The following is a 12,506-nucleotide window of genomic DNA, read 5'->3' as shown; positions in this document are numbered from 1 at the left end:
CGCTTTGGGTGTTTTGAGGACAATTTATGCACTATTTAAATACAACTTATATCAGTGTAACTTATATAAATGGTTAACTTCTATGAATACTACAGAAAATCTGAATGTGTGATTATAGGGCAATAGAACATATTCTCGATCAATAAGATTTGAAGTACTTCATGTTGTTTTACATCAATATAATATGCTGCATTATACCTTGCTACCCAGGACCAATAAAACATCCTTCCGTATAACGTACTGTTGGCAATCAACCTCATACCTTATCTTGTAGTGCATCTACAGTCGTAAGTCAATATAAGATCAGACTGTGTGGCATATTCTAGAGCGATATTGCATCCTGCAGTATAACATGCTATTCTAGATCAATACAATATTCTGCTACATAGCATTTTGTGGTAGATTGATGTGTTATCATGTAGTGCAGCAAGCTTTTCAAGATCAATATAATACCTGACAGTAGATCAACAGGTCAAGTCTAACGTACTGATCTAGATCAATATAAATATCCTACAGTATAACTACTATTTTAGATCAATATAAAATTCTGCAGTGTAGCATTTTCATTTATACCATTTAGATATCCTGCAGTACAACAGATTTGTCTAATTCAACAGAACCTTCAGCTTGTGTGTGTGTTGATGTGATAAACATAGTACAATATAGTTTAATAGATTCATCTATATCAAGGTATGATTCTGTCAATCTAAAGTAGTTTGTCATGCTATAGGATTACACAGTGATCTAGGACAATATGTTAAAATGTTAATATTTCCTCCAATATTATTTATTACCAATGTGTGAAAGAAAAATGCCTGGACACTAGTATATTAAAAATTAAACATTTTATTACCTGGATAATAAGAAAACATTTCCAGTGCAAAGTAATCAAAGGTATTTAAGCTATATTAAGAGAAAAAGAAGAATGAGGAAAGGAGTGAGCCCACTGATCATATGAGGGCATGATAAACTTCATATAGACTGTCTGAGGCTGAACCAATCTGTTCACAACCTCAGTGTCATATTTGGCCCCAAGATGTGCATTTAGCCACATAACTGCGCCATCACGAAGAGTGCATATTTCTACCTCCGAAACATTGTCCACCCCGCCTCGGCTTTTCTGCTGCTGAAACCCTCATCCACGTCTTTGTTACCTCCAGGCTTGGCTATGCCAACCTGGCCAGCCTCTCACATTCCATACTCTACAAACTTGAGATCATCCAGAATTCTGATACACATGCACCATTCATTTATCACCCCTGTGTTTGCTGACCTACACCACTCTCTGGTTAAAAAGCATCTCACCCTTATTTTCAAATCCCTCCATGGCCTTACCCTCCCTATCTCTGTAATCTCCTCCAGCCCCACAACCCTCCAACATATCTGTACTCCTCTAATTCTGGACTCATGAGCATCCCTGACCTTAATCGCAAACAATTTGTGGCCGTGCCTTCAGCTGCCTAGGCCTTAAGCTCTGGAATACCCTCCCTAAACCTCAACGCCTCTCTGCCTTGTTTCTTCCTTTAAGACATACTTCATTGACCAAGATTTTGGGCACCCACCCTAATTTTTCCTTTTGTGGTTCGGTATCATACTTTGTTTTATAATGCCTCTGTGAAACACACTTTGGGACATTTTATTACTTTAATGGCACTTTATAAATACACGTTACTGTTGTTGTTGCTGGACAGACTGCAAAAGTATTAAATTAGTTTTTAACCTCGGCTTTTACACTGGAAGAGACCAGTAACTTATGTGATCTATGCAAGGGAACTTGAAGGTGTTTCAAGGGCAAGTTGTGACACCACTTACATTACTATCAGCATGCTTGCTGAACAGTTGTCCAAATTTAAGGTAAATAAATCTTTGAGTGTGTGATAAAGGGGTGTGATGAAGTAAGGCAGTGCATGTTGTATATTTGGATTTCACTAAGGCCTTTGGCACAATTCTTCTGGAAAGTTTGGTACTAAATGTAAAGGAAGTGGAATTCAAAGGAAATATCCTACAATGGTTATGCAGTTGGCTGATCAGTAGAACCCAGAGAGTGATGGTACTGGGAAGTCACCATCTTGGAAAATGGCACTAGTGGGGTTTCACAGGGTCATAATTGGGATCTTTGTTACGGAACCTCTGCATAAATGACCTGGAGCTAGAAGGTCACAAGCACAGTGGTTACATTTGCACCAAGTACAAAGATAATGAAAGTAAATATCTACAATGCTGAACATGTTAAATGACATTGGATTAAATTTGAAAATACTTTGAAATTAGGCAGACAAATGGCAGATGAAATTCCAGTGTAAAAAAGTGTAAGCTATTTCACATGGAGACAAAACATTCAGGAAGAGAATATTATTTAATTGGATAGAAAATAATGTGTATGGAAAATGAAACATATCTGGGCTCCTGCCTGACAGCAAATTGAAGCTACCAATACTCATTAGCAGTGAGTAAAGAAATCAAAAGCTAAAAGGCCAATACTGAGTTTTAATAGTGAGGTAATTCTGCTGCTTTATAAATCACTGATGTGACCACGCTTAGAATATTATGTGCAGTTTTGGTCACCATAATACAAAAAGGATATTTCAGCTATTGGGAGGATACAGAAGGGAGCAACCAGAATGATTGAGAGGGTGGAGGCAATGGATTATGAGAACTGATTATGTAAATTTTGAATGTTGAGAGTTGATATGATTGCTGTTTATCAGGTTCTAAAATCATTAGACTTCTTTCAGAAACAAATATTTTGGAATATGATATTTGAGACATGAAATATGATAAGTATAGCAAATTTGAGAGAAACAGATGGCTTTGAAATTATGGTTCTCAAAGCTTTTCACACTGGGAGCTTCCCTTGCTTCATTTTTGAGTATGTTATAGACTAATTGATAGAGATTGGTTGCTATGATTAGTCAATTCCATTAGTGTATCATGCGACTACCAAGATAGTAGAAGATAAATGAAATGGACCTCCTGCCTCCATATTATTTCCACAGGCTACCTTTGGCCCATGCTCACCTAATTCCCATTTCCTATCCCCTCTCCCTTGACTTCCCAGCATACTGATTTAACATATAAGCTGACAGAGCCCAGTTCCTCTTGGCAACCACATTCCATTGAGGCCCAAGTACAAACTTAGGATGCACTCAGGTCTTGGCTTTTGGTGTGCGAGGCTATTGCACTGGTTATTTTGTGTTCATTTCTAGGTGTTGTAGAATTCAAGCCTCATTGTGTCAAAATAGTGCTGATAAAGTAGTGAGGCTTTAAGGTTGATAATTTTTTTTTGCAAAAACAACCTTTAGGAATTAACAAACACACCATAATGGCATGGCCAAAATACACTTGCGTTTTCCTTATAACTGGAGTGTTTCATAAAAGTAAAACAAAAGAAAAAATAGAATAAATTTTATTTATCTTTAATAGTTGATGCAGCAGCAAGCAACAATAATGGCATCAGTTGCCCAGGGAGGTTACCTGAACCCGATGGCAGCGTTCGCAGCAGCACAGATGCAGCAGATGGCAGCCTTGAATATGAATGGACTGGCAGCTACACCCATGACACCAACATCAGGTATGTCTTGCAATATTATCACTTGATAAGAATCAGTCTCCTACCATGTTGTTCAAAGAATGTCAGTAGCCACAAATGGACAAATCTTTATATATACTGTAATGTTGTTCTCCTTTTCTGAAAGATTTTACTTACGTTGGGATGCAGTTTCAGAGGAGGCAGCAGTCCGCTGCGGGGTACTGTATCCAAGTTAAGTTTTTGAACTGTTTGCCTGGGCAGTATCATCAGGCAATGAAGGTCCTTACAACTAAGTCCAGTCTTCCCAGCTAAGTCCAAACCTGTCCTCACCCGAGAGCTAGTGGCATGCATTTTTCCAGGAGCATATTATCGAATATTGAACATGAGCAGTTCCCTCTGGCAGAGTTATTCCCTCCTAAGCCTTTGATGTACTAAAGCCAATCTATGGCAAACCCAAACCAGCCTTGCTGAAATCGACTAACTCAGCACAGCCCAGAGATCAATGTAAGGAATAAAGAATACATTTTATAGCGTATGTCATAATTGGTGTTACAACAAAGCTGCAGATATTGAAAGCATCAAGCTAAAGCCCCTTCCAAGAAGAATGTAACATGAAATTTTTTGTTGATTTCTCCAGAGGGTTAGCAATCTCACCCATGTCATCAGGAAATTTATTGAGCAGAAGTATAAGGTGTAGAACTGTAGGATGAATCACTTCAGCATACATTCCTTGGTTTCTACATATAAGTGCAAATTATTCCATAAGAATCATTTTCCATGGACATTACATTAGATCTTGTCTTTGGGAAATAGTATTAAAATTGGCGATGTGGAACCAGCAGCCAGTTTTATATCTCTTCTGAAGTCAATGTAAATAAGTAGTTATCATGTAAAATCAAGGTTTCTACATTGTCTGAACATTGGTGCCCGCAGTATAAAGTAGTTTGTTTAGTTGGGAGATAGGTTGGTGGTAATCGCATTTTTCAGCTGATGCATGAATGCTGAGTGGCACTTAAACAGAGACAGATGCAGGAGCCCCACATCTCTTTCTTCTTCACAATGCTACAGATTTATATTGGGCCATTGCTGCAAGAGTTTGCTTCCCACTACCCACAGATTATCAAGCACCTTTACCAATATCCATCTCTTCAGGTACCCCTTCTCCCCTCCCCCACTTTTCCCATCTTGATGACTAATAGATAAAGATCTATTGTGAAGGCAATGCTCTCTTGATTTTTTGTATTTTTGTATTTATTACAGTGATCTTTACCTCACAACATCCTGAAGTATAAATGCAATTTGAAGAAGACTAAGTTAGTCTTGGAGTTGTTTGAGGATTATTTCCAATTTTCTTTTATAGAAACCCATAGGGGAAAATGCTGCTTTATTGCACTACAAACGCAAATTGCACTGTATGACAGAAATCAATAATCTGACATTATTTCACAAAATTATTGGGAAACAAAAACTAATACTAGCTCTTCTGATGACAGTGGGTAAGTGCATTGCTGGATATGCTACTGAGTCATGTCATTCAAAAAGGTACAGTTCCCCTGCTGGTATTGAGCTAGCTGATCTTAGCTGAAGCAGCATTTGGCATGCTATAGGTGACCTTGGAACCCTTGAACTGGGAAGGGGACAAATCAGCTAGGATTCCAATTCAGAGAATTGTGTTTAACGAATGCAGACAGCAGGTGAGAACAGTGTGACACACTCAAGGATCAAATAGCCAACGAACACTGCTAACGCATGAAGAATGAATGGTCACTTGAATGAGGGCTGCCAGTGCCCATGCAACTGCACTACAACAAAAGCCAAGATGGAGGCCAAGCAATAAAACATCTGGTACAAAAAGCAAAACCTGAATGCAATTAATTCTTTAACATATTCAAGGTAAGTTGTGACTCTGCCTGAGAGAAAGATTGGATGCTAAAGAATCTGAGACTTTTTGTTATTTGCAGTGCATTGAACTTTTGCCAAATTTTTCTTTAACCATCTGCTAATTGAGCACTCTGTCAGTCAGTTGGAAAGCAACTCATTTCAGAGACACAATCATTCTTGGCTTCACGCAGGATGTTATTAAAGTCCTTTTGACTACAGACGAGTTGGCATCAACTATGATTGCGTTAAGCACAGAGCACATTTTGTGATAATTAAGACTCATGCATGCTGTAAAGGTGCAGACAGAATGGAAGCAAAAATAAGTACTAGTTTGGAGGCATTTAAATAATGTAAGTGACAACTTGGAAGCCTCCTTAGTCATTAGCAAGCTTCTCTTCAAGTAGGGCAATTATCTTTGTAGGTCAAATTTTTAAGAATATTTACTTTTAACCTACCAAGCTTCAACCTGAGTTTTTCTGTAAGATATTTTCCGACCTTTCCTTTGTTAACCTCGGGTCTGAGCAACTCCTTGTTTCCAACAATCTTAATCTCACACGCGTCGGTGCAGACACAATGGGCCGAAGGGCCTCTTCTGCACTGTGTGATTCTGTGATTCTATTTTGGTTACCTTTGCCTTTCCTCTGCTGAATTAATTCCCCTCCTTTATCCTTAAGCCTCTCTTCATATAAACTGTTCAAGGTCACCTCCTTTGACCTTGCAGTCTCCCATGGCATCTCTACTTCCACTTGCCTACATTATAACAATGGCTATGTTTGAAATTCATTGGCCGTGAAGTGTTTTAGGAAGTCCGAAGGAGGAGTAATACTTCAATGCAGATAGTTTGTTTTTACAGGCTTGATCACTCACAAAGCCATGCCTGATAGCTGTCTTTGATCTCCCACCATTCATATACCCTCTTGTCTTCCAGTCCCACTTCCTTCTATACCTTCCCCTGGCATAGCCATTCATCAACATAGCTAACTGGACTGAATGACGTACTATTGGGCCTGCCTCTGCTATATCAACTTGGGGCATAAAAGTAACCTCCAGCTACATTTTTCCACTATCAACCATCTTCTTAAATTGTGTCCTGTGCCACCTTCACCACCTATGACAATTGCAAGAACCTCATGGTCTTCTTTGTCACCATGAGTATCTGTTCAGGCAAATCTGCTATTTCCTGCCTGTCCCTTTGCTCATTGAGCCAAGTTTTCTCTCAGGCTCTTCCCTGCACTACCATTAAACCTGTGCGACTCTCTCTCCCTTTAACATGTTAGTTCCCCCAAAATTTGTTCACATCTTTCCAGCAACTTCTTGTTTGAATCCCTGGAGTTAGGTTTCTGCCCCTGGTGAAGTGAGAGTGACTATCCTTGACATCAAGATAGCATTTGACCAAGTGTGGCATCAAGGAGTCCCAGCAAAACTGGAGTCAATGGGATTCAGGGGGAAAATTCCATTGATTGGAGTCATACCTAGCACAATGGAAGATGGTTGTTGGAGGTAAATCGTTTGAGTACCTGGACATCACTGCAGGAGTTCCTCAGGATAGTGTCCTAGGTCCAACCATCTTCAGCTGTTTCATCAATGACCTTCTCACCATCATAAGATCAGATGATTGCACAATGTTCAGCACCATTTACGAATCCTCAGATACTAAAGCAGTCCATGTCCAAATGCAGCAAAGCTTGGACAACGTTCAGGCTTAGGCTGGTAAGTGGCAAGTAACATTCATGCCACACAAATGCCAGGCAATGACCATCTCCAACAAGATAGAATCCAACCATCTCCCCTTGACATTCAATGGCATTACCATCACCGAATCCCCCACTATCCACATCCTGGGGGTTACCATTGACCAGAAATTAAACTGGACCGGCCATATAAATAATGCAGCCACAGGAGGAGTTGAGAGCCTGGGTATTCAGCAGCATGTACCTCACCTCCTGACTCCCCAAAGCCTGTCTACCATATACAAGGCACAAGGAGTGTGATGGAGTACTCCCCACTTGCCTGGATGAGTGCAGTTCTCACAATACTCTAGAAACCATCCAGGACAAAGCCGGCTTGATGGGCATCCCAGCCACAAACATTCACTCCCTCCACCACTGTTGCACAGTAGCAGCAGTATGTACCATCCACAAGATGCACTGCAACAAATTAACAAGACTCCTTTGAAAGCACCTTCCAAACCCACAACATCTACCAACTAGAATGACAAGGGCAGCGGATGCATGGGAACACCTTCACCTGCAAGATCCCTTCGAAACCACATACCATCCTGACTTGGAACTATATTGCTGTTCCTTCACTATCGCTGAATCAAAATCCTGGAACTCCCTTCTTAACAGCACTATGGCACTGCTTGACCTCGCAACAGCTTTTGACGCTGTTGATCACACCTTTTGCTTTCTATGTCTCTACCTTCATTTTCTGGCTCTATCAGACTGGCTGCCTTTGGTCACACTTCCTACCTGTTCAGTTGTAACCAAAGCATCTCCCATTATGATTTTCCTGCTTTTACGTCATTATATTGGAGTCTTCCTCCTCCTCCACCCACTCCTCTTCATTATCTACATTTTGACCCTTTGTGGCATCATCCACAAACATGTACCCAATCAATGTGTGTGCTGATGACACCCAGCTCTCCACCTTTCCACACCCTGTGATTTAGTCTGCTTGTCCAGCATTCAGTCTTGGATAAGTTGTAATTTTTTCAGCTATACTGAGGGTCTGCTACAAACAATTGTACTAGCCACCAATTTCATCCCCCTCTCAGCCACTGTCTCAGGTTAAACTCTTTTCAACTTCCACATTTCATTAGGCCTGAGTTGAGCTTCTAACCCCACAGCTTTTTCACCTCAAAGACCACCTACATAATATTGCCTATCTCAGCCCGTCTGAATCCCTCATCCATGCCTTTGTCAGTATGAACCACATTCAAAATTTTAAAATTTACATGGTTGCATGATTAAACATGCTATGCCTAATGGGCATGGTTGATGGCTAGAGAAATTGTATTTTCTTGCTTAACTAAGAACTATGGCATAAGTTGTACTTTTCAAAGGCCCTAACTGTTTATACTAATGTCTACTTTACACTGGTCTCTACGTTCCAGCATATGCTAGTAAAGTTCTGAGAAAATTTCAGTGTAAATTATTAACAGTAAGATTGGTGTAAATTTGAGCACAACTTATTGATTATGGCACTTGAGAATGTTTCAGGCCATCTGTTTTTAGAATGGCAGAAATCATAGAAAACAATAGCACTCTCAATGATTTACTTCCAAGAACATTAATACATTGTTCCCTCGTGAATGAAAGTCACAATCGTTCAGCCCAGTGCACTGGTTTCAGCAATATTGATTGAGATAATTCGGAGACAAAGGGAGGTTATGCAAGATCTTAATTTCTGACTTTTGACGCATTGGTTTGGTTCCTGGTACTGGGTAAAAGGTAGCACACCTGATGATCCTTAAATAGTGGATCTTTTTTTTCCCTGAACAAATTGGAATATTTTTACAATTATCAGAAACAATTCCCAAATCTATTCAGCATTTCGGGTCAACGGAAAAATAACAGAAACCCGCAGATGCTGGAAACACTCAGCAAGTCAGTCTGTTTTGAAGGTTCTTCACCTATAATGTTAACCTATTCATTCCCTCTCCAGATGATGACTGACCTGATAATGGTTTCCAGCATTTTCATTTTTGGGAAATAAACACCAGCAACTTGTCCTTGCTGGCAGTAATTGCATTGCAGTGAGGTGGGCTTAGAACCCTGAGACTCCCAATGCCATTCCAGGTGGATTTTCCTGAGTCAGTTAATTCAAATGCTGATGCGCAGTCTTTCGGTGGGATTTCTGGCAGTGTCAGGGAGCCCACCAACTCTTTTGGACAAAGGTGAAGGAATGTCACTGCCAAAGCCTGGACACTTGCACCAACTGACCATAGTTAATTGCTACTAGGCAACGAAAGAAAAAAGCTTTATATCATAGCCAATGTGACCAACTCTTGCAGAGAAAATTAAAGGACGAATGGTGTCCTTACGAGCGGGGTGTGTGGGGGGGGGTGGTACTGCCAGGGTTGTAGGAGCTGGGTGGGAAGGGTGCAGGGGTCTGCTGGAGCTGTTACAGAACGCAAATATGAGGAGAGCAAGTACTGCACGTGCACAAAACTTAAAGGTCCGAATTACAGGACAAACAGTGTCCTGGCATCATGCAGCCTGGGACACAGGATGGTGGACTCATATACGGGACGATCTGTTAAAATAAGGGATGGCTGGTCACCCTGATTGGTGCACACTGGCTGTGTGCTATTGATCATCCTCTGTCTCCTTAACAATGTGGATGCCAGAGTGCGATGACCAGTTTTGCTGAGGCATGAATGAGAGAAGCTACATCAGAGGATATGCTTTCCTTTATTGACATCCTATTAACATTCCAAAATATGGGCAGGAATGCTCAGCATCTGCCATCACTTCCAAAGAAGAATGTTAGGAGTGGTAAAAGCCAGTTGAGTTCCTTCCTTTACCCTCCACAATACTATCCAAAATGGGTAGTAATGAGCATAACCTAGCTTGACATTTCAAATGGAGAGGCTTACTGAACTCCTGGAAATAGGTGAACAGCATTAATATACTCATAGATGAAGTCAATAGAAATTAAAATTAGGAGCGTTGTTTTAATTGGCTGACAATTCCCTATTAACCATTTTACACTACCATACAAAGTGAAGATCCACCCCACATTATTTGTTCCTTCATATCTGGCCTTTCCTAACTCCAAAATTCAACAGAAATATACAGCATAATATGTGACTGAGTAAATTTAACTTTGTCATAGCACAAGACAATATTCACATAATAGAATTTAAATTTAAATAAAAGCAAAATACTGCAGATGCTACAAATATGAAATAAAAACAGAAAATGCTGGAAGAACTCAGCAGGTCTGGCAGCATCTGTGGAGAGAGAAACAGAGTTAACGTTTTGAGTCCACATGGCTCTTCTTCAGAGCTAAAGAGAAGTGGAAATGTGATGGAATTTATACTGTTTTGGGGAGGCGTGGTGGAGCAGGTAAAGCAAGATAGAAGGTCAGTGATAGGTGGTGGCTAAGTAGAGACTGACAAAGGTGACATGGACACAAGACAAAGGGAATGTTAACGGTATTGGTGAGTACTAAAGAAGTTGCTGATAATGGCATAGAGGTAAGAAAGCAGAATGTTAATAGCAGAACAAGGATCAGTGCTCTGGGAAAGAGCAATGTGGAACAAGTGACAGATGGCTGTTTTGAGGGGCTGGTTGCGGAAAAAGGATAAAAAAGGGGGATAAAACAATGAAGGAGTGAATAAAAATGAAAATAAGTAAAGTGCTATAGAGTTTTTTTATTCTTTCAGGGGATGTGGGCATCACTGGCTAGACCAATATTTATCACCCTTGTTCTGCTATTAACACAATCTGCTTTCTTACCTTTATGCCACTACCAGCACCTTCTTTAGTCTTCACCACTACCTTTGTCTTAAGTCCATGACATCTTTGTCAGTCTCTCCTTAGACCCCATCTATTGCTGACCTTCTATCCTGTTTTACCTGCTGCATCACAACCATCACCTACCCCCACCTAAACAGTATAAATTCCATCACATTTTCACTTCTCTTCAGCTCTGAAGAAGTCACGAAACGTTTTTCCAGCATTTCCTGTTTTCATTTTATAGAATATAAACTTGTTCTCCTTTCCCAATAGAAGGATGAGAGCCACTACCCAGAGTCGCTTTATTGTGAATTTGTCGTTTTTAATGAGTTAAATCTAAGTTTGTGGACCCAATGATGTAGGACTACAAACAAAACAATCCCATGGTGCCTGAAACACTGGGATGATATGATCTTTGCAACAGATTATACTTTTTTCTTTATATTTGTACAGTTCATAAAATGTTTTGAGGGCTTCTGGGGAAGGAGTGGTAAACAGGTATACCATTTCACATTGCCCAAAGCAACTAAATACAGAGCCGCTTTGATGATGTCAATCAGTGAACTGTACAGCTACATATTCCTGGCCATGGCAATGATGCAGAGAATGATGCTGGGAAAAAAATAACAAGTTAAAAAGATGTTTAGTGGAGCAAATACTGTAAGCGTCTTGTGCAACTGCTTTAACAGTTGACACATGTGCTATTGATTTTCATACATTTTTATGGAGGAGCTGCTTATCCAATCTTACAAAAAGTCACTCAACCAGTGACTGGATTGGAAAAGAAACTCTTAGGTGGGCTGCAAAAAAAAAACCTTCCAGTGGGCTTGTCCTGGAGACTGTTAACATGAACAAACAAACCAACCGAGCCAGTTGGGGTATAAGATTATTTACGTCTTCTGTACTCCTGGATATATTGGGCATTACATATGTCTCAGGGAAACCTACATAGAAAATTTGGAACATGTGGCATCATTTCTATAACTACTATAGTGAAACTAATTTTTGAAAACATTTTCACTGCATCCTTATTTACACCAAGCTACTCGTATCTGCTGCTATTTCCCTGTGAGCAAAGGACTGTACTGATAGGTGTATTCTAATCAGGTATGGAAAAAGTTAAATATTTCTGCCTGATCCAATTTAAGCTTGAGATGGCTGATTTGCTGTGTATGTGTTTCAGGTGGAAGCACGCCTCCTGGTATCACCGCACCAGCTGTGCCTAGCATTCCTTCTCCAATTGGAGTAAATGGATTCACCGGCCTCCCACCGCAAGCTAACGGACAGCCAACAGCAGAAGCCGTCTTTGCTAATGGAATCCACCCCTACCCAGGTATACATCCGCAGTCTTCATTTACCTTGCAATCAGAATGGAAGATGCAGAGTGAAAACTTAATTCTCACATGAGGGAAAAAAATGCCTGCTTTGAAAATCAGTGTCAGCTTTGCAGGCATGTGGTTGGGTGGGGAGAATTTTGCTGTTTATTCTTAGCTGGAATGAACCTCTGTGCCTCTATACTTCCGATTTTCCAGAGTTACTTCTTAGCAGCTCCTTTACTGTCACTGAGAGGTTCTAAGGTGTTTGGGGTCAACCAACTTCTATCCCTAATAAATCTTTTTTAGCACAGCATG

At 40.3% G+C, this 12,506-nt stretch overlaps 1 protein-coding gene across 1 annotated transcript in view; it reads left to right on the top strand.

Moving 5' to 3' along the window:
• celf4 (CUGBP, Elav-like family member 4) overlaps nucleotides 1-12,506 on the top strand; it is a 1,275,411-nt gene that overhangs the window by 1,141,560 nt on the left and 121,345 nt on the right. The window contains exons 7-8 of the mRNA XM_041191287.1: nucleotides 3,424-3,571; nucleotides 12,059-12,208. Coding sequence (XP_041047221.1) covers nucleotides 3,424-3,571; nucleotides 12,059-12,208 — 298 coding nt within the window. The remainder of the gene's footprint in view (nucleotides 1-3,423; nucleotides 3,572-12,058; nucleotides 12,209-12,506) is intronic.

The sequence above is a fragment of the Carcharodon carcharias genome, chromosome 1 (assembly GCF_017639515.1).
Source record: "Carcharodon carcharias isolate sCarCar2 chromosome 1, sCarCar2.pri, whole genome shotgun sequence".
NCBI lineage: Eukaryota > Metazoa > Chordata > Chondrichthyes > Lamniformes > Lamnidae > Carcharodon > Carcharodon carcharias.
The sequence above is the reverse complement of the archived record's forward strand: the minus strand, read 5'-3'. Positions and strand labels throughout refer to the sequence as shown.